At 37.9% G+C, this 22,546-nt stretch overlaps 1 protein-coding gene across 1 annotated transcript in view; it reads left to right on the top strand.

The window, feature by feature from the left end:
* LOC149302803 (ankyrin repeat, SAM and basic leucine zipper domain-containing protein 1-like) overlaps nucleotides 1-22,225 on the top strand; it is a 43,744-nt gene extending 21,519 nt beyond the window's left edge. The window contains exons 6-15 of the mRNA XM_089481990.1: nucleotides 1,162-1,296; nucleotides 1,836-1,937; nucleotides 4,347-4,369; nucleotides 5,880-5,952; nucleotides 6,155-6,211; nucleotides 8,211-8,323; nucleotides 9,554-9,659; nucleotides 12,215-12,328; nucleotides 13,906-14,066; nucleotides 22,039-22,225. Coding sequence (XP_089338116.1) covers nucleotides 1,162-1,296; nucleotides 1,836-1,937; nucleotides 4,347-4,369; nucleotides 5,880-5,952; nucleotides 6,155-6,211; nucleotides 8,211-8,323; nucleotides 9,554-9,659; nucleotides 12,215-12,328; nucleotides 13,906-14,066; nucleotides 22,039-22,225 — 1,071 coding nt within the window. The remainder of the gene's footprint in view (nucleotides 1-1,161; nucleotides 1,297-1,835; nucleotides 1,938-4,346; nucleotides 4,370-5,879; nucleotides 5,953-6,154; nucleotides 6,212-8,210; nucleotides 8,324-9,553; nucleotides 9,660-12,214; nucleotides 12,329-13,905; nucleotides 14,067-22,038) is intronic.
* The last annotated feature ends 321 nt before the right edge of the window (nucleotides 22,226-22,546 follow it).

Here is a 22,546-nt window from a genome sequence, read left to right as displayed (position 1 = left end):
ATTTGCTAATACGACTGTCCTTTTAACAGTTGTAGCCCTTTATGTTATGCTTAACCAGAAAAGCATCCAGACTTTTCTTTAAAATATCCAGAGTTAGATGATACACCATCCTTAGGCAGATAATTCCATATTCGCATTGTTCATACTGTGAAGAACCCTTTCCTATGCTGATGCTGAAATCTCCTTTCCTCAAGTCTCAACTAATGTTGTCTTTTGTAGAGACCTCTTAGTGAACAGATCACTAGAGAACTGTTTATACTGACCTTGTATGTATTTGTACAATGTGATCAGATCCCCCCCTAGATGTCTCTTTTCAAGTGAAAACAAGCTTGGTTTTTCTAGTCTAAAATTCTCCATTCCTTTAATTAACTTTGTATCTTCTTAAAGGTCTTATGCAGTCTCTAAGTCGACTACTTCCATTATTTATGACAAAACTTGGAACGCGTTTTCCAGTTGGTGTTCACCTTTGTGTATTTTCCCTATGCAAGTTTTGGTTCCTCAAATGCTACAGTTTTTACTACCAGGATTTCAGGGAGGTCTCAGGCCATCTTCTTTTCAGTCCTGAATAATAATTCTAATTCCTTAGATCAGAGCTTGACAAATTTGCTTTAAATCTAGGAGCCAGCTAAAAAAGTTAGGAGCCAGGACTTTTTTGCCCCTGCCCTCACACATCACAGTCCTGCCCAGACATACCCAGGTTCCAGCATGTACTGGCTGACTTGGCATGATAGGAGTACATGCTGAAACCTGGCTTGCTGCCCCCCCTTGTGTATTGATGCTGCACATCACTTAGAGCCCCCTGTGCCATGCTCCTCCCCCCACTTACACAACCATACTATCACACACACTCATTCATATACTCATTCATACACCCTCCTTCACCCCCTTACCTGCACTGCAGGTCTCACACGCAGACTTCCATAGGGGCCCTGCTGATTCTCTCTCTGTCTCTCTGCACGAACTTCTCTTGCCCCGCCCACTGGGAAGAGGAATGGAGCATAAGCGTAAGAAATTTTATAGTAAAAGATTTTCTTTTCTATACCCAAACAAAACTTTGCAGCAAGTATCTTTATTTTTTTAAAACTGAACTTCCAATGCCTTGACCTCTACCAGTGGGGCAAAGTGTTTGGTCCGTAATGTGCCTTCTCTTACCTAACTTAGGGACTGTCATGGGCAGCTCATGGTGGATGGAAGAGTACTGTGTTGAAGATGCTGGAATTAGGAGCTGACAAAAGCCTAGCAACCAAGAACAGAAATACAGCAGCAGACATCGCAAAAACACATAATCATCTAGAGGTACACTTACAAGAGAGAACTGTGAATTTCACAGCCTTTGCATAACCAAATTTAACTACTAAGAACTTGTGCTTCTTGTTTGACACTAAGTGTGATTGTTTAGGAGACATGAATTTTATTTTACATCATGAAAACTGTAGTCTGAGGCAGAACCATCATATTGGATCTCTTTCCTAATGTCCTGTGTTGTCCAATTATTCCACTCCAATAGAGTTTAACTAAGCATCCACAATAAGAACATTAGCAATTTAATCTCAGGAGAGCAGCAATAATCTGGGGGAGAGGGATGATTGCCCAGATCCTTAGACAAACTGTATTGTTGTACAGTAGATCTTGTTGAACTACAACAGATGCATTTTTTTGTGCCTCTAAAGGACAAGGCTTTAAAATCAAGTAGGTTGTAACATTGTCTGATCTCAAAGGCTCAATGAAAAGTCGCATTTGGAGATTTTGCTTCTGCATTGCTAAAAAGCGGTTTTTGTGCATAAATCATTTGAAGGCAACTCTGTCTAACCTTATGTTGTTTGTTTATTCTGAAGATTTTTAGCATCCTCTCATTCTCAGCAAATATGAATCAAGGAAAGCATAATTTGAGTAAAGAGGAGTCCATTTACCGATACTTAAAAACTCAGCCTGAAGCCGTAACGAATTGTACAAATAAGTAAGTGATTTGTTCAAGATTTATTCAGACTGTTAAATAACCACCAGTAATTACATTGCACATGGGCATGAGCTTCCACATTGTTAAAAGGACAATTTATTAAAATACTCTATGGGAATTGTTTTGATCATTATTAAAAAAAAAAAAAGAAGCCGCAGTGGTCGCCCTTCTCCATGGTCCTATTCTTACCCGCTGTGTTCACCAAACGAGACCTGGAGCTGACTTGCGGTAAGTGTATCACGTACACGGAGATGTATTCTTCACAACATATCTCTGGATTGGAAAAGACCTGGGGGAAGGCAAAGGTGGAAATGCACATGAGGATGTTTGTTGTATTACAATTACTAATCCATATAAATAATAGTGTGTTGAAATTTTTAAATAATTGAAATAAGCTCTTGAACCATTATTACCATTTTATTATCGCCTGTGCCGCCCCACCCACCTCCATACCACAGTAAGACTATTGATGTGTTATTAAAGAACAGCATTTGGGAAAACACTATCTTGTGTTAGACTTCCACCCAGTGGCCACAGAACAAGATGCATTAGAAGTGTGTGTTAGGTTTTAGAAGGGCTTGCAGCTGTTTGTTTATGATTGGGCAAGCTATGAGCTTATAAGAACAGAACAACTTGCCAGAATCTCCCCAATATCCGCAGATATGACGCCTCTTCTCTCCCACCTATACCTGTTTAGAACGGGTTCAAGACAAAATTGATAGAACTGGTGCTTGAACTTTTACACTAGAAACTGGGAACGTTTTTTCTTTTATTTTAACCCCTTAAGGACCAGGCTGTGTTTTACCTTTTGTGCCATTGGGACCGAGGCTGTTTTAATACTTTTGCGGTGTTCATGTTTAGATGTAATTTTCTCTTCACTCATTTAGTGAACCCACACAAATTATATGTTGTTTTTTTCAGGACAAGAAGGGCTTTCTTCAGATACCATTGTTTTAATCATATTATCTAATTTCCCATAAAAAAAATAATAAAATATGATGAAAAATGTAAAAAAACCCCACATTTTCTGACTTTTACCCCAAAAATCTTTTACTCATCCAAAAAAGCTAATGAAAAACCCTACTAAATATATTCTACTATTTGTCCTGAGTTTAGAAATACCCAATGTTTTTATGTTCTTTTGCTTTTTTCTGCACGTTATGGAGCATTAAGTACAGGTAGCGTTTTGCTATTTCAAAACCATTTTTTCCAAATCTGGTAATTCTTCCCCCCATGTGCCATTTTGGGTATCTTTGAAGCCGGCCAATGCAATTTACCCCATCAAATCATATATTTTTGAAAACTAGACACCCCAAGGTATTTCAAATGCTAGTATTTTAACCCTTTCCATGCATGAGATTCTACCACCAGCCTTTGCCACACTTTGTGTTAGTATTTTTGTGGTATTTTTTTTTACACAAATTGTACTTTGGGTATACATTTATAGCTCCAGGTATACGTCACTATCAAACAACACCCTAATATGTGTTCAATAACATCTCTCGAGTACAGTGATACCACCCATGCATGGGTTTGACTGCTGTTTGGGGTTAAAAGGCCACATTTGGGAAGTGCGCTTTTTTTCCCCTATTTTGGTCAGTCTGTGCCTATGCCCTATCTTTGAGCCTGGCCACTACAATTTACCTCATAAAACCATATATTTTTGAAAACTAGACAAGGTACTTAAAATGGTAGTATTTAACCCTTTCCATGCATCAGATTCTACCACCAGCCTTTGCCACACTTTGTGGTAGTATTTTTTTTATTTTTTTTTTCACACAAATTGTACTTTGGGTATAAATTTATAGCTCCAGGTATACGTCACTATCAAACAACACCCTAATATGTGTTCAGGAACATCTCCCGAGTTCAGTCATACCCCACATGTATGGGTTTGTCTGGTGTTTGAGGTTAAAATGCCACATTTTGGAAGTGCGCTTTTTTTTTTTTCCCCATTTCGGTCAGTCTGTGCCTATGCCCTATCTTTGAGCCCGGCCACTCCAATTTACCCCATCAAACCATTCATTTTTTTAAATTAGACACCCCTTGGGTATTTGAAATGCTTTTATTTAAATTTTTCCACGTCAGGATTTTTGGGAAGATACAGCGCTAATTTTAGCACTTGCTCATAATAATAAACTTTATTTTTTTATTTTATTTATTTTACTCTTTTTGGACTTTTTTTTTACATTTTGCTGGAACTGGATAGTTCCTCTAAAGCATAATAATTTTTAAATGTTACCATGTTTTTTTTAAGCTTTTTCTTTTTTTCTTTTTTTTTTTTTTAATTTTTTTATTTTTTTTTAAAATATTTTACTAATCACATAGTGATTAGAAAGCTGGCCTCCATTGACTTGTATGGTTGAATGCAGTACCTGTATTCAACCAGCAAGTGGAGCCAGAGTTCTCTAGGTCAGGAGACCGTCTAGCGAACTTTTTCAAAAGTTGCGGATGGTGAAGACTGCGTGCAGCTGCGGCTGTGACCGCTCTCCGGAGCGGTCACAGTCCATCAAGAGGTAAGTGTTTGGTGTCGCTGGATGCCTCCTGATCGAGGCATTCCAGCGACACCATTGAAGTTTAGGAGGTGATCGTTGATCGCCTCCTAAACGCTTTTAAAACGGGCGTCCGCCGCCATACAACGTGACGTGCCTGACCCGGCAATGGACGTTAAGGGGTTAAATACAGTAAATGAAATAAACTGGTGGCTTTTGGTTATCTTTTTATTGCCACATGAAAGTAGCTGTTAAATACTGTCCAGTTTGTGTTGTAATGGAATGTAAAGTCGGCTCTAAATGAAGAGGAAGTCAAGTTGGATAGATGGAGTAACAGGGGAAAGGGTGTATCCTTAAATTCAGTTGGCATCAACAATATTTTCAGTCTTCTAATATAATGGCAGCATTATGTGAAATGGTTGTAGATCTGGTGGATGAAGATCTGAGAGAAGTGATGTCTTAAGAATATTAATCATTTGAAAAGGATGGCTTTCTAAAATACTCTGATTCTATTTACATAATGTACATACGCAATCTGCCTGCTGCATCCAAAATAACAATCGTTTAGGTATAGCTTTGTCAGGACGTTAAAAACATTTTAGTTGGGTCCATGGTACCGACCCACTAGGGTGATAACCTGTGAGGGGCTCTGATGTTCATCACACATCCAAATACAACCACTGTAACCATGCCACAGAGCAAAGCATAGGGATTTCTATTCTAACAGCACAGAGCTCCTAAAAGCAGAGATATCCAGTCCATAGTGAATAAGAGGAAAGGAATGGTAAGCTTTGACTGGAGCGTTTATGGATCATGCTATTTCTACAAAATAAAAAAATGAAAAAACAAAACATAAATATCAATTTAAAGGTCTGCTTCAGCCCTATATAGGAATTCAGTTTGTATTTTAGCACATACAGACCAGTCCATGCATTCTTTAATGCATTGGAATTAGAAACCGAAAATCCTTTCATTTAACTCCTGCTGATTGCGGTACAGACTGAGCAGGTATCCGTAATCTTAACTTCAATAACTAAATGGTACAGGCACTAGAATGCATTGGAGTCACTGCAAAATAAATTTCAATGTGCGTTACAAAATCTCCTTCGTTTGTCTTGTATTTTGGTATTTCATTACATGGATTAAGCAAATAATCACATTCATAGTTTACACAGATTTCTTCACTTTGTCAAGCCGCCGAATGGAGACGCTGTACTTCTATACTTGGGATCTTTAACGTATGTCAGTAGAATCAATGTGATTGGCATATTTCTTTCATTTACATGTATATTTATTTATATATATATATATATATATATATATATATATATATATATTTGACTCAAAGTCTAAAAATGTTCATATTTACAGCTGTGTTCCTAGTTTTTAATGATATGACAAATGTTTTTGCTTTTCTACACATAATACAGTTATTCAGCATCTAGTGATCTGGAAGTATTTTTGCATGGCTTGGGTCTTGAACACCTAACCGATTTATTTAAGGTAAGAAGCTTTATTTTTTCGTATTACTTTTGCATACCTAAAATCTGTTGGAAACTAGGAACATCATTTTTCGTACTGATGTCCATGAGAAAAATATTTAAAATCTAAAGTAAACACTTCCTGGAAATATTTATTAGTTGACAAACTTCCCAGCTGGTATATGGTTCGGCTAATTGTTTTAATTTTTTTTTTTTTTATACAGGCAAATGATTTAACCTTGAGACAGTTTTTAACTTTAGAGGAAGATGAGTTTAAAAAAGTAAGTAAGGACACATTAAGGCATTTTCTTATACTTGAGGTCCTGTGAGTGTGTATGCATATAATATATATAGTGTGCACATGAGACAAAAACAAAAAGCATTAAAATTGTAGTTGAAATGCAGTCTTGCTGTATTCTGAATAATACAAATTTTAATTATTGGTGCTTTAATAAGGCCGACTACGTGATACATCATGGAAAATCTGGCTTTCTCTGTTCAAATAGTCCAAATGGAACTGGACATTTGGTTCACTTATTTTAGTTGGCAGACTCCACAATAACTCTGTGTCCGGCTGCCTAATGACAACCTTTAGGCCTGCATAAAATCATGGAATGTAATGATCATCATTAACTCTAATAGGAAAGAACATACTTTATGGTGCGGTAATCAATGTAGTACCAACTGAGCTGAAAAATTTTACTTTTCTCATACCCCGAGTGTAAAATTGCAACTGCTTTTGCCAGATTTTTTGTGCCGTCCTTAAGTTGCAACCACATAAATCATGTTCTCCCAGGGGTGTGAAGTTAGCTAATTTGCTTTTCAGCAAGGCTGTTCTGTTCAGTGTAATAGGCCTGTAATGTTAATGAAGTTTTTGAAAGTTCATATGTATTTTATAACTATTTCCAGATTCTTTAAATGAGCTACAAAAGAATAAAATGCATAGCCATTAATAGCAAATCAGTAATGGCAAATACTGATATACTAAATACAAACATTGCTAACATATCTAAAGTTATTACAGTTCTTGGTATTCGTTTACTGTTTGAGTGATTTGTTAAGACAACTATTTGTTACAGACCCAATAGGGTGACTGCAAATTTATCAGGTGTTATCAAGAATTGCTGATGTAGAATTATTTGAAAGGAAAGTGTGGTTTTCCATGTTGGTGCATTCTGCAGAACCCCTACATATGCATTTACCCCCAGCTATTTTCATGCAGGAGATGTGTTGTAGCGAACACATCTTCAGGCACGTGATATACTTGCTGGCAGTCAACTTCAGTGCTTGCTCTGCATGCGTTTGTTTGTTTTTTTGCCACTGATTGGCGGCTTCAAGCAGCCAATCCGTGGCAAGAGTTGTTGGACCACTGAGGTAGAGAGGGCAGCTGCAAGTCTTCAGCTCCTACATCAGGTAAATCTTTATTTTTTCATCTTGATGGCCTGCAATTGTACCAGATCAATCCTGAATTGTCTGAGGTGCTTCTGAACGTGCACCAGCAAACTCTGTTAATGCTCACACAGCCGCTGTCGGAAAGCCAACTGAACGATGTTGCTAAGTGGAACACTGCTTATATAATGCCAAGACAAGGATCCGTAAAGCCCTGAAACAAGGGCTCTTGGTGCCCGTTTAATCCCAGACTTATTGTATCTGCTGTCTAGTTGTTAAATATTTGTAAGCACCGATAAATATTTTAATAATTCCTACACCAGCGGTTTACCCAGCTATAATTTTTGCTGAAAAATGGTTTCCCCCTCAACATCACACCTAAAGTTCTCTACTGTTTTTTTTTGTTTTTTTTTTAGAACTCCTAGAGAGCTGTCATAGGAATGCGTTGTGTGTTGGTTTTAATCTTAAATGGTTTTTAGACAGCTGAATTTATCAGTTGGCCGTTTTCCACAAATGGGTTGCCCAAGTGTGCCTGTTAAAAGCTTCATTTATTTATTTATTTTGTTGGCACTCAGAATGTTTGCTGGGTATGAAGTTGTCTTGGTGTTCCACAGCACTAAAAGCCAAACCGTGTAAATGTATATGATGCTTCTAATACTTGGCAACATAAATCACTGTCCATAGGCCTTGAAGTCATATAAAATCCTCAGCAAAGTTATGCCCCCTCCACGAAACTGCATTGCCCTTTTTAGGGCACTTGAAATTTCGTGAGCTATGACATTATAGCATGGAATACCAAGAATGTTATATAAATCATTCAAATTCATATTCTTATTAATGTACATTTTGGTGCTTGTGTCGCATACTCATAGTGTTTTTTTTTCCCCACAGGCTGGGATTGTGGATTTAGCAGATTATGAAAAAATCATTGCAGCTGTAAAAGAAATACAAGTGGAAGAAACAAAGATTGAGGAGTTGCCTAACATCTTGAAAATGGAATCCAGGTAAAAGTATTTTTTAGTGGTTGCCAATGTACATATTGCATATCAGCAAAGTTATCAGCATTGTATTATTCACAGGGGGCAATCTGGAAGTCCTTTTCCAACCATGTATTAATTGTAATGTTTAAGATTGTTACACTCAGAAAAAAATATATTTTCAAGGAAAGCACAAAGAAAGTAAAGCCAAATGTCGTTCCCCTTTCTCCTGCATTTATCATTCGTTTGTGGAAAGGTTTGATGGATCTGTGTATAAAAAAAAAACATCCTGCTGATAGCAAAAACAAGCACGTGAGTAATACGTCATGATTGTTAGATAATATGTAGCATGTTCTGTAATGGGAAGTAAAAGAAATCAAACATCAACCTAGTTTCTAAATCACTCGTTAAATAAGTGGTGATCAAGTGCTCTCCCCACACTAAAGCAAAATGTTTTGTGGCGAGTATTGAGAACGGCTATCAGGGTCCCCCATAGAAAGCAGCGATAGCGGGGCAGGACCGCTCTTGTGCTACAAGCAGGCGTCTGAATTAGCATGTTTAGACTAATAGATCCGGTGTGTTATGTGCTAATTTCTTGGACTGCACTTGTATTTCAGGAATCTGACCCTATGGAAGTTTATATTTTGTTAATGCTAATATTTTGTTCGTTCTGAGCACCACAGTTTGTGCTAAATCCTAGAAAAACTAACAGACAACGGGGAAGTGTTATCCTGATTGATCACAAATGCATGTGGGTGGTTTCTTTTGTTTGAAACACAATAGGTATGATATATCTGTAGAGATTATTCTTTAAGGATACAAACATAAAATCACTGCAGTGTAAATATGAATGTTTTTCGTGTCCAACAACTATGTCATAAGTTATCATTTTTAATTAATTATATATATATAATTTATTTTAATTCTATATAATTTATTTGTGTGTATAATACTGCCAGCAGAGCTTTTTCAGATTTTGAAACTGCATAAATCGTTAAATATCTTTTTGGTAAAATTGGGACACCATTTATTACAGCTCTAAAGATTTGTTAGGTTTACTCTCCAGGTATGAACATTTTGTTGCTAAAACGGTTTAAACTAAAAGGCAAGACATTTTTTAATGTAAATTTAATGCATTTAATTATTATAGAAAAGGTTTTGGTAATTTACTAGACACTTGGAATCCAGAATCCCTGAATTCTGGATTTCATTTTCTTTGAAATTTTATTTTTCTTTCTCATATTTTTGTTTTTCCAGCGGTGATGAGCTGTTTACTTTCCTCCTGAAGCTGAATCGACAGTGTAGTTGCCTTACTCATATGGTACAATCTATAAATGATCAAATACCCCTGAATCCTCATAAGGTAAATGTAAGCTTCAATACATTGAGATAATACATGTATTGTAGAGAACAAGTTGTACCAGTCTCTGATCTTACATAATATAAATATATATATATATATATATATATATATATATATATATATATATATATATATACACATACATACATGATTTTTTTTTTTGGTCGTCCTTTTAAATGTCTTGTAATAAATGGAATTTAAAAATGTATATGTAATATATTTGGTATATTTAGCAGGCTGACAACCTAAAATATGTTTGGGGTTGTGTTTAATGGTGTATCCATTTGACAGCTTTGTTTATTTCTTTGATTTTTATATAATTTTATTCCTCTTTGTGTTTGTAAAACATTTTGCACAAAAAGGTTAATTCTTGTGTAAATGTTCATATGTAAAAAAAAAAAAAGCTTTTAATTTCACGCAAGGATGTAATTGAAGCGCACTTTTGCTTTGTGGTTGGGGGGGTATGTGTGTTAGGTTAGTTAAGGGACAGCCTAACCAAAAACCTTAATACATGCATTATTTAACCCATTCATGACTAAGGTAGTAATATTACATCCCAACAGTCCTCCCATTGGCACTAGAGAAGCATGGAATAATGATGATAAAAAAACAAACTGCACAGTGAAATCTCTGAAGAAATACACAAATAAGCACATGTACCACCCCCATACCCCTCCTATAAAAATTAAAAAATTTTAATTTAAATTATTATTATACAAATAGCCCTCAGAAACAGGCCAAACCCACTGTACTTGGGGAATATTGCAGAACAAAAAATGGTACTTGTTTCTTTAAGTGAATTAGGTGTGGTGGGGAACAGTATGATGGGAAAACCCCTCCACTAAGAATTGAGTAATAGGCATTATTAAATGCTCATCTACATCCACCAGACAAGCCAGAAGACTTGCCTTTCCCACAGAAATCCTGTGGTTCTACTACCACTGCAAGGGACAAGCATAATCCTGGGTAGGTATATGCAGGGCCGGCCCGACAATGGAGCCGAGTGGGGCAGCCGCTCCAGGCGGCACTTTTGAAGGGGTGGCACTTCGCCGCCCCAAGCCATTTTTTTTTTTCTTTCTTTCTAAAGCGAAAGAGACAGGGCGCCGAGTGGTTTTCGCTTACCAAGCTGTCAGTACCCGCTCGGCGCCCCTCTCTCTCTCCTCTGCGGCGAGTCTTCCTGTTCGGTCTCGGTGCCGGCTTGTAATGCTGAGTGCCGGAAGATTTCCGGCGCTCAGCATTACAAGCCGGCACCGAGACTGAACAGGGAGATTCTCCGCAGGACTGCTGAAAGGTAAGTACAAAGGGGGGAGGAAGGGTAGATAATATGGGGGGGGGTAGATAATGGGGGGGACGGAGGGAGAGGAAGGGTAAAAAAGGGGGGGGCGGCATTTTAAAATTCGCCCCAGGCGGCATTTTGCCTTGGGCCCGCTCTGGGTATATGCAAACAAGGTTAACAAGGCCCATGTCGACTTTATACATGGATCCATTTAGATCAAGCGTTTGCTCTACTAGACAGCCTTTAAACAAAGCCCGGTAGAAGAGGTACAATAGCCAGATCACCACTCATGGACAGCTGGATCATGTTTAATGGCGGTCAACAGCATGAGGTTTAATACTGGCTTAAAGGACCTTGAAAATTCTTGTTATGAGATATATCTAAACTCTCAATGTTTTTTTTACGTACATATATAAATGAGAAAGAGAAAGTCCTACTTGTCCTGAGGAAAACAATGTATAATACATATGGGTGCGCTAAATGAGAGAGGAAAATAACAGCTGAACATAACACTCATCGGCCACAAGTGTAAAAATGCTTTTGTCCTGAAGAAGTCAATAAGGGTACTTTCCTTGGGTAGAAGCTACAGTCTCAGCACCGTGCAGGGCCCCTTTGAATTCAACAGGAGCACGTGCCCACCTGCATGACAGTGACTGCCTGCTAGTATATCACAAAGCAGGAGATCTTTGGCCACAGAGGTGGTGATAGGAGTCATCATGTAAGGAAATGCTTCAAGAAAGTGAAGGTGTTGCTTGACTTGTTTGAAGAGGACATTGAATCTTAGCAGTGCAGAGAGTATCAATTCAAGGTCATTGATTATCTAAAGATTATCTTGATGAGGTGCCACTAAGAAATGTGGTCTGAATTTTGTGAACAAAGGAGATCTGGGGTCATGCTTATAATAGTAAAAAGATTAATGTAAAACGTAATAGACACCAGTGTGGGAAAAAATACCCACAATGTTTCATGTTCATAAATATTTATTTGTAATATTCTTGTGCTAAATAATAAAACCCATAAAAGTTTCACTTTTTATATTTATAGAGAATGTGTGCTTCAAGTGCTCAATATTTAACCATAATATATATATATATATATATATATATATATATATATATATATATATATATATATATATATATATACGCACGCACACACACAGTAAATTTAGTGTATTCCTATTTTTAGGAATTACAGATGGCATGAGCACAGTTTGCAAATTTGTTAACACTTTTGTTTTCACCCAAATGGTATAACAATCTCAAGTGATTTCTTACAGATAGTCTTAGCGTGGGACTCTACCCAGAATATTTCAGCCATTTGTGAAGATTTGGTTTCAAGTGTTGCTGATCTCAACAAAGAGGTGTGCAGGCTACAATCCCTTTTGCAAAAGGTAAGTGTCCATACTGCTTCATGTCTTGCAAAGTTCTCTGCGAGCCTAGAGACGCTGTTAACTCCTATGTGATAAAGTAAGACTTATTGTGGAAAACTGCAGATGGGACATAGGGAATAAGTGGGAGAGCCGAGGCTAGGTGTTAGCACCAAATCATTCACCTCCAAGCTGACAGCACCATGACAAGCTCTTGTCAGGAAGGGTCACATTGAGCAATTGCTTGGAGAAAAAGTGACATAACTGTATCCAGTAAACGAAGCATCCGTGTCACTAAGGTGTCTGTTGCTGAATGAAGCCATATGGAATTTCAACAGAGAAAGTGGATGTTTTCACTGCATTCTGTAAGTTCGCAGCTCAAATGGGTTTTGGGGGGGAAAAAAAAACCCGAGGAATAATGTGTGAATATAAATATTGTGCTACATATGACACGCCGATGACCTTTTGGCTCGAAAAACTAAATAGTATAAATCACAGCAGAGAATTTACTAAGCCCACACAGACCGTAAGACATTTTCAGCCTATTCTTAACCATTGTAAACTGCAAGTCCCAAAAATAGCATAATTCTAGCAACTCGTTCTTCATACCAGAGTCTATTATTTATAGCGGTTGCTGCTGATCATATATTTTTTTGCTCTGTGACATATAGGTGTTGAGAGTCCACGTGTTAAAGAAACAAATTATCCCCGTTGACATTGAACTAGGGAATTACGTTCTTGTAAGGATGGTTTGACGATAAATGTTTTTTTTGCTTGTTATTTTTAACATGGTGTACTTTTTTAGCGCGAGCCCCAAAGAAAATTGTCATTGTTATTATGTATTGTTTTATATAGCGCTATCAAATTCCGTAGCGCTGTACAATGGGTGGACAGGACATAACACGTAGTATGTAACATAATTCGACTTGGAGGCAACAGGTGAGGAGGGCCCTGTTGTCAAGAGGACATAGTATGTGAAGTGCATGTTTATTTATATATGCTATATATGCTATATGTGCTAACTGATGTACTTGGCGTTTTACGGTTCACAATATAATATAGGAGGAGATAATAAGAGCAATCATATAATGGGTATGGTAGTCTGTGAACATTTTGCTGAATTTCATTAGGGTAGGGGGTTCGCTGTCCCGCAGAATCTGTAGTCACATGTATACTTAATATTAGCTTGGATTACATGTCCATACACGATATTTCTCTTGGAGGAATCCAGAAAGTCTGATAATCATTAAGTTGTAATATCTTGCTAATTATTGAGGCATGCAGTGATTTTAAGTGTCCCGTGTAAAATGCTTATTGGGTACTTCTGCTTCCCTTAAAATGTTCAGGTCATTTGATATTTTAATTTCCCATTGCACATTTCCCTCTTTTGGAACTGTTTCACAATGTGCACAGGTATAAATTATTGCTCTGGCACATGATATTGGTCATTTAACCTTTGTATTGCCCAAAGCAATATATACACTTATGATTATGTAAAGCATTCCGCCTTTTGTTTGCTTGCGTGGATTAATAGTGAAAAGATATCGCAATAAAGAGGAGAATCATACTGTCTAAAGTGTCCATCTATTTTTGTTTTAAAGTTTGAGCAAGGCCAAAGGGACTCTTGTTGCCGCGTTCCACCTCTGGAAGAACAGCCCGGTTGGAGGAGATGTAGAATAGCTGCAGTCGCAGTGCTAAGTTTGGGTTTCATCGTTTCTATTATTAAGATAACTGTAAGGAGAAATTGTACTCTGTTTCCTTTGTAGGATAAAGATAACCACCAATAATAAAAGTAAAACATTTTTTTCTTTTCTGCAACTAGAATAGTGTCATCAAAAACCTTTATTTTGAGAATAGAAGTACTGGGGAACTCCATGTTCGTTTTTAGTTATACAATGTGATGTATGTCATATAATATATTTGTTACTTTTTCTATACCATATACCTGCCGTAATCTTAGTTCACATGTTGTGTGACGTGCACAAGACTGTTACTGGCGCATGTTATTTCTGGGACATAGTTATGTTTGTACTTTACAGTTAATGTAGAGTGATGGTATATATATATATACACATTTTTTAGTTTGCCATTTGTTTCTAAACCTGGTGCAACCCAACACAGTTTACTAACGTGCCTGTTTTCTTTCTTAGGCTCTATGGGAGAGCAAAGTTTGGTCGTTCTGCGAAGAGCAGACGCTTTATTTGCACAATGTATAATCGTTAAATGCACACTTGTTTTCTTCCGCTTGTTTACTGCACTGTTGCAATAAACCAAGTGTACATTTAAACATATACCTCTCAATGTGTTTTCAATAGTTGAAGATACTTATTGTATTTTTATGTACAATACTGAACTAAACATATGTTTCTTTAAATTTTTAATCCAAGGTATATTGTTTTTTTTTTTGTTTTTTTTTGTTTTGTTTTTTCCCCTCTGCTTTATTAAATGCGATTGTTTAAACCCAAATCAGAATCCTGTGTTTTCTATAACATCACTTTTCCCCCTCTTCCTTCATTCTTTTGTGAAACCTATGTTTCATGTGGGGTCTGCATTTCTCTAGAGAGTGTATATTATGCATTTCCGAATACTTCTCCAGAAGAAGAGTAGTGTCTCATGACAACTGATTGTTCTAGCTCCATGAATCTTAAAATCTATCTGTAAAATAAAATCTATTGTAGAACATTAAGACTTTAGGGACCAAGACCACATATTTTTCTCAGCTGCCTGTTTCCTTACTTCCCATACTTCTCTCTTCAACATACATGCACATTTTTTTAAACTTGGTATTGATTTTTTTTGCAAGGTTATGACTAACAGGCATATTTTATATGCACCCTTATCTCTGTGGTTTTCTAAAACTCTGATTTCTCCCACTTTGCATCTGTTGTGGTTAGTCAAACTGCTCTGGGAAGGGATTATTTGTACATGAGCAGTTAAATATTTTGACAGATTGGTGCTTGGATCCTAATCCCAATTTGGAATATGCCTTTCCTACTGAAAGCTATTTTAGTGAAGTGAAGCTTGGAATGGTTAAATTGGTTAGGTCAGTTGCCCGAGTTCAACATTTTACCCAAGTTTCCCAATTCAAAGTGTGTTTGAGAGGTTCTGTTTTACCTGCTCTGTCAAACGTAAGCTTTTTATAGTTAAATGCCTAATTAAAAGCACCATTCCTGGTAGGGTTTATCACATTACCAAGTGAAACAGCACCTTCTATTGTTAAATGTCAGATCCACAAGAGCCCTAAATGCTTATTACCGTATTGGCTCGAATATAGGCCGCACTTTTTCCCCCCACTTTAAAGACTTAAAGTGGGCGGAAAAAGTGCGGCCTATATTCGGGGTCTAGCGCCCGACGCCCGGGACATGCAGTTCCGGGCGCCGGGCAGGCAGCGGGGTTAGGATACAGATCCCCCGCAGGGGACCCATATCCTACTCTCTGATACGCTCAGACACGGGGGGGGGGGGGCCGGCACGGGAGGTTGTCTAAGCGCATCGTGCGGACGGTCACCGGCTGCGGCGATGCGGGTAAACAGCCTCCGCTGCCGGCACGTCTGCACGATGTGCTTTAACAATCTCCCTTGCCGGGAATTCCCACAGGGGGAGATGCGTTTTACCTCTGCCCCCAAGACTTACCAGAGCAGACTCCCGGGTGTCTTGCGGGGGACATCTACGCAATACGCGTATACAACTTCCGGTGCCGGCACATCAGCTGAGTGTATACGCGTATTGCGTAGATGTCCCCCGCCGGCCCCGCAAGACACCCGGGAGTCTGCTCTGGTAAGTCGGGTGGGGCAGAGTGGCAGCATATCTCGGGGGGGGGGGCGAGGAGGACAGTGGCAGCATATCTCGGGGGGGGGGGGAGGACAGTGGCAGCATATCTCGGGGGGGGGGGAGTGGCAGCATGTTTTTTTGGTGCTTTTTTAAAGAAAAAAACTCTTCAAAAAACCACCAAACTTTTAGGGTGCGGCCTATATACGGGGGCGGCCCACAACAAATGATGTGAGGAATATGCGCCACATGAGTGAAATAGTTTGCGTTAAAAGGGTTATTTATGTAAACAGTTGAGATGTTAACCACCGCCATGCTTGAATCATTTTGATCTTTAGCCATTGTTTTTGGGTTCTACATGTGTTTATCACGCATCCACAACATTCCAGGTGCCCAACCAGGAACACCTGCATTTGGGGGTATGGCTAAAGGTGGGGAGAGCACGGTCAGGGTAGACAACCCCCCCCCAACTTACATGAAGAGCTACCCCATGATGCTCTGCCGCAGAGAATAGTGTGATGGGCCTGTTGGAGCTGCAAGGGAGGTCAGTGGTAACATACAGCTGCCTAGGTCTTTATGGAGAGAGGATCTCCTCACTCCCAGGAAAAGGACATTGCAGGACAGTGCATGAAAAATTGGGACTGCCCCGCTAAAACTAAGATGCCTGGGAGGCAGTTTATTGTGCGCCTAACCATTCGTTACTTAGTAGTACTTTCACTTTATGTAAATATGTTCTAATTATGTGATAGTTTAATATTAAATCATTCTTAACATACCAAGGACGACATGAAGAGACAGTTATTAAAAATTGATGTTGAGTATCGCGTCTATTCTTGTAGACCCAGTTTGGCCATTTCTTTCTTCCTGATTTCTTATATTCCTGGAGGCTCATTTTTGTGTAGAGATCAGGTGTTTTTCCATCATGCAGTTATAGGAGCAATAAGGCACACCTTAATACCTGCTGGGTTAGGTGTCTATGCTAACAAAAGCAAAAGGCTTCCAGTCTCCTCATCAATTGACCAGATGACAAACCAGCCTTTAAGCGCTAGTGGGGTTACATAGCTCCGTGCACTGCACCGTCATCATGTGCCCCATACCAGCCCTGAAGAAATACATTCTCTTAATGTACAAGCACAGATTACTTTATGTATAATATAGTATACACTCCCACCCCTCCTAACCAGCAGAGATCTTTTGAGACTGCTGGCAGCTACATGTTTAATGGCACATTTCCTATATTATGGTAGAGAAAAATAGGGTTAGCATGCTGTGACTTCACACCACTGCCCACTGTTGGATGTCTCACAAGGAAGTCCAATTGTTGCTAAGGATGCTGTAGACACTGCACTGCATTTGTGTTCTGGATGCCTACAGTAAAACCAGAGTCCCTCAGAGTAGTCATCCACATTTCGAATGCTTTCTAACACCCCCTTTTCCCATTATTCTCACATGTAAATCATTTGAATGTACTTTGCATCTGCATATATTCCCTTGTGCTCTTTTCACCTGGAAGGTTGATCAGCATATTTGAGTGTAGTATACATTGTGTAGCCTGAGGGGGTTAAAGGCTTCTGATATAATATACCATATATCATTGCCCTAATAAAGTGATGCCTGCCAAAAGCTAATGTTGCTGAATCCATGACATTCTACCAGGAGTCCTTCAGTTTGTTTTCCAGTTTTGGTGCTGTATAATTAGTGGTTTGGCCACTGATTGTCTTGCCTTTAAAATGTGCACATCTTTTAGCTAAAGTAGGGAGCATGTTTGCTGCCGTTTTACCCCTCCAGTTAGAAATGTATTAATATAATATATATGCCAGTTTGAGTGTCCTGTGCCGCCGTTAGTCACTCACTCTACCTTGGGACCACATATGCCAGGCCTAATCATGTATGCCAGCAAATTTTGGCAATATTTTAAGTTTTGTATTCTGTTGCTGATCACAATATAAGGTCAAACCATTGCCATTGACCTTGCTGTCTGCAAAATAGTTGCAGACGTTGTTTAATCAGACACAAGGGTGTTAGTAATATCTTACCCATTTGAGTGTTTCTCGCTAATGAGAAATGTATTTTTAATAGATCAATTGATTCAGAAGTGCTTGTATCCGATTAGAATGTTGTTTTTTTTATCCATGTTTTTTTTATTTGTTAAAAGTAAACACCTGAAATAGAAGTGTGATAGAATTAGTGAGAACATACAAAGCACAATAAAATAATGGTGGAACAACATTATGGACCTAAATAGACTCCCCCTAGAGCTACAAAAAAGCTCCAAAGCTACTCATTAATGGGATTTTGCATATTTATTTTGGTTTTATAAATGAAATGAAACAGTCTTAAAACCCCTTTCATGGTTTGAAGTTTAAACTTATTTAAAGTATCAAATCATTTTGGATTATACTCCTTGTCAAACATAATACTGTATCTTTCTATTCCAGGGCTTGGTATCGGGCATTACATCATCTTGAAGTTTCTGGAATCAGTCATGGCTCATCTGAAATGGTGGTTCAAAGAGAGGGGATGATGGGATAGTGTTGGACAGAGGAAGGTTGAGTGAGGATATTGGCCAAGATTCAGACTACATTTATGACAGGGAACAGATTTTATATGACTAGGGAAGTGAAGGGTTAATATAGCAGAGGAAGAAAAAATAAGGTTATGGGTGTAAAGTTTTATATGTGAAGACTGAAGGCAGATACAGATGGACACTGAATAGCAGAAGAGGAAACAGTGAATGGGTCTCAATGAATGAATATATGTGTATTCTGCTTTTGGTATTTCATGGTTTTATTTTAGACCACACTATATATATATATATATATATATATATATATATATATATATATATATATATATATATATATATATATATATATATATATATATATAGGAAAATGGAGGCTGACCTATTTTATTGTGTATCATAGCATAGTGTCTCCGTCTGGGGAGTCCCATTCCAACAAACAATAGTGCCACGTGTGGTGGCCATAGGGATTGTTTGGAATGTGGAGTGCAATTGCGCTTCTATGAAGCGCAAATTGGTTGATTAAAAAAATGTGAAATCAATGCTCAGAGCATGTTGTGTTTACCAATGTTATGTGTGTGCCATATTAAAATGAGTTTTATGTGGGACAAAGTGAGTTGAATAGTAATATCTTAAATAAATTCCAGATGAGTTTGTACAATGCCGGTAGACCGGTTTCATGCAAGTAAAGAAGCATTATAATTGTGCCCAAAACCCCATTATGTATACACTTTGAAAAATCAGCTTGACAAGCATACATTTTTAGTTACTGAATTGCTAGAATATTTCAGGTTTTCAATTTAACCCTGTGTGTTTACTTTAAATGTATTACCATTTATAAATGTCTCTCTCTCCTTGTCCCGTAGGGAAGTTATTTACCAAGTTTTTGACAATTTTAATGTTCTATAACTCCAAATGACAGGTGATACCTAAATGGAAGGTGTCATATTTATTTATTTACATTTAAACCATGTTTCAAGGCCCGGCACAATTGTCCCTAGTTTGGGTTTCTGTGCATTATTCAAGGTTGTCCTATCTCTTTCCTTTGTGCTGATATATTTAATGTTGTAGCACTTTGAGCACACAGTTGCATATGGCAGGTTAATAGTACATGGTAACAGTTTTAAGTGGAAGTGTAGCCCTCACAGCTTTTAGCATCAGTGAATTAATTAAAACTGCCCATAACATGCCTTTTATTATCTGTAAGTTTAATTAACTTAAGGGAAGCTGGTATAGGAGGCAGTCTGTGGCAAGTCCAGCATTGTCTAATCAGTTTAGTGTCCTTAAGTCATTTCCCTTCTCCTCCCAACGACCTTCCAAATCCTGCCTGAACTATTCAACGACAACCTCATTACTTTATTGCCACTTGTTCTTAAAGAAGTGCCGTCTAGGGTCTGGCTCTTGCCTTCCCATGTAACAGGAGCCCTTGCACTCTGCGTTTGGAGAGTGGAAAATTCAGTTTAAATTGTTCTAAAAGGGTAAGCAGCTATGAAGAACATATGATTTCTTTTATTGCCATATGTGGGATTTTGGTTTCTTACATTATTGGGCAATTTGATTTACATGTGTTTGGTGTAGAACAATTAATAGAAATGATCTGCTGGTTCTTGTAAATGTCAGACTGCTCCAGTTTGGCCTCTGTACATTTTTGAGTATTTAGTATGACAAATGTAGAATGATAACTACATATTGTACCTGCGCACATGTTTTAGCAGCTTTTGCTAAAGCACAATAGCCATTGCAGTACTATCTAGAAATATTAGAGCAAGAAATGTATAAAGTCATTAATCCAGTGGAAACAGTCATGTTAACTTAGAAAACTTACACCTGTTTTACCGCAGATTCGGCTACGGTAAGGTTAGCTTTAAACCAAGCAACTCGAAGGCAAATAAACAGACTGGGGGAAAATTCCGGGTAGATTCAGTCGTATAAGTCTGCTGAATGCATAATTGTTTCATTCTAGAGCTAGGAGAAAAAAAACCCTTTTTGAATTTTAAATAATTCCAAAGGATATAGAAATCTTCACAATGACTTCACGTAGAATGAAATAATGTATTAAATAGTTTTCGCTATTATGTAAAAAATGAAATACCCACTTTACAGCAGTCATAATTCAGCGTCCCTTGTGATAAGTCAATATGTCTAAGTAACAGCATTGTTAGTCCTCTAAAAGATGAAAGTCACTGATAAACTGGGACCTGACACATACATGTTACAATTGCAGACATTATAATGTTAATATGCTTTTGGCAAGCAAAACAACATTTGGGGGTAACTATGACTCTATTGTATTAATACGTTGAATTAACAAGACATTGCACTTCATTATCAAGCCCAAAAACTACAGAGAACGAGCCGATCACTCTACCTATCCATCTTAAAGTTGGAAGAAGTTTCTATCTTCATTAGGTTCATGTGTTACAAGTATGACTTTGCTGCATTGGCTCGCAATCCCTTTGCATACCGTAAAACGTAAATCTACAAACTAAAGGTCACAAGAACAACAATGCATAGCTGAATATAAGTACGTTTGACCCAACACTAGGTGAAATATATCATACCAAACAGTTCCTTAATTTCACGTGACAGGTTTAGAGATTTTAGACACAGACAGCACTGCTGGAATTAATCATACACGGAGTCTGGCACGTTCTGCGGAGAATGCCCTAAAGGTATCATAGGTATCCCAGTGAGATATCTGATATTACATGGAGAGTTTTCACCAACTAGACTACAGTATGGACAATGGCCCTTTAAACACAAGTAAATTACATTTTCTCCCAGTTATATATCTTTAGTGCCTCTGTCACACTTGCAATAAAGTACCTTAGATGATATTTCTGTCCATCTTTGAGCATGTTTACACGCTTATTCTAGGTTGTTAAACTTCTGTTTATTTAGTATCTATTTTTTCTTACCGCTTGCAACAGACTTTTCTGTTCTTAGCAATATCAGTGCCCTGCAGTAATGGTTCTTAAAATGGCTTTTCCATAATGCCAAAGGATAATATACCACAAAAGCACAGTTTGGTATTACAGGAAGCTTTCAAATGGAAAACTGATGTGGCTTGCTTTCAAGATACACAATTTATTAAACATTTTCTTAAAAAAGATCACGCTGTGGGTTATAGGAATACATGCTCATAATAAGGCATCAAGAGAAGGATTGTGAGTAGATGTCTCGTAAGCTGTGATAAGATCTTCTGCAGTTTACTTGTATGACCTGCATTTGGAGCCTGAGCTGTGCCATATTGTGACAACTGAACTCCCACCTCGATGAAGCTGGTTATCATGTAAAAACCTCTCACCCACTCTTTCATTCTTTCGCTCTTTTCGCTCCCCCTCTCTTTCCTTTCTTAGCACTTTACCATAATAATGACACTACCTCAGCTATATCATGCAACTTTTGAACATTTGTTTTAATGCAATAACTTGCTGTTACAGACACATGCCTATAGATGAATTTCCAGCTCTTCTACTTGAGTTTGTATTGAGCACTGTGAAGAAGACAATTGGAGGCGAAAGCATTGTGTGTGCATTGCGAGGTGAAAGTGGTCTTCCGCTGGACACGGATGCCGACGAGGATACGGAGTTGGGCTGTTTTTCTCCAACACACTTTCTGCCCATTTGACCCCAATCCTCACGGTGACGTTCACGCAAGTTATATATTTGAAGTGCCTTCTTTCACAGTTTTTAAGTAAGCTTTGCTATTAGGGGGCAAGAAAATATTTATTTTTCAGTATTACATTGGTCCTGTTACGGTTATCAGTATTAGAGCCCATACTTTAGTGGCACCATTGGATCTCTGTGATTCCATTGATATTATTGAAAACAGATTTACACACATTTTCTTTGTTTCATTTTTTTTCACGTCTTTATGCTGATTCAAGTTCAGTGGGACTTTTTGAATATTGTTAGAAGTTTTTTTTTTTCCTTCACTTCTTGTATTTGT

The sequence above is a fragment of the Sceloporus occidentalis genome, unplaced genomic scaffold, assembly GCF_023333645.1.
Source record: "Sceloporus occidentalis isolate IW3139 unplaced genomic scaffold, rSceOcc1.0.p SCAF_17, whole genome shotgun sequence".
Taxonomy (NCBI): Eukaryota; Metazoa; Chordata; class Lepidosauria; order Squamata; family Phrynosomatidae; genus Sceloporus; species Sceloporus occidentalis.
Note: the sequence above shows the minus strand (reverse complement) of the source record. Positions and strands in the feature narration are given on the sequence as shown.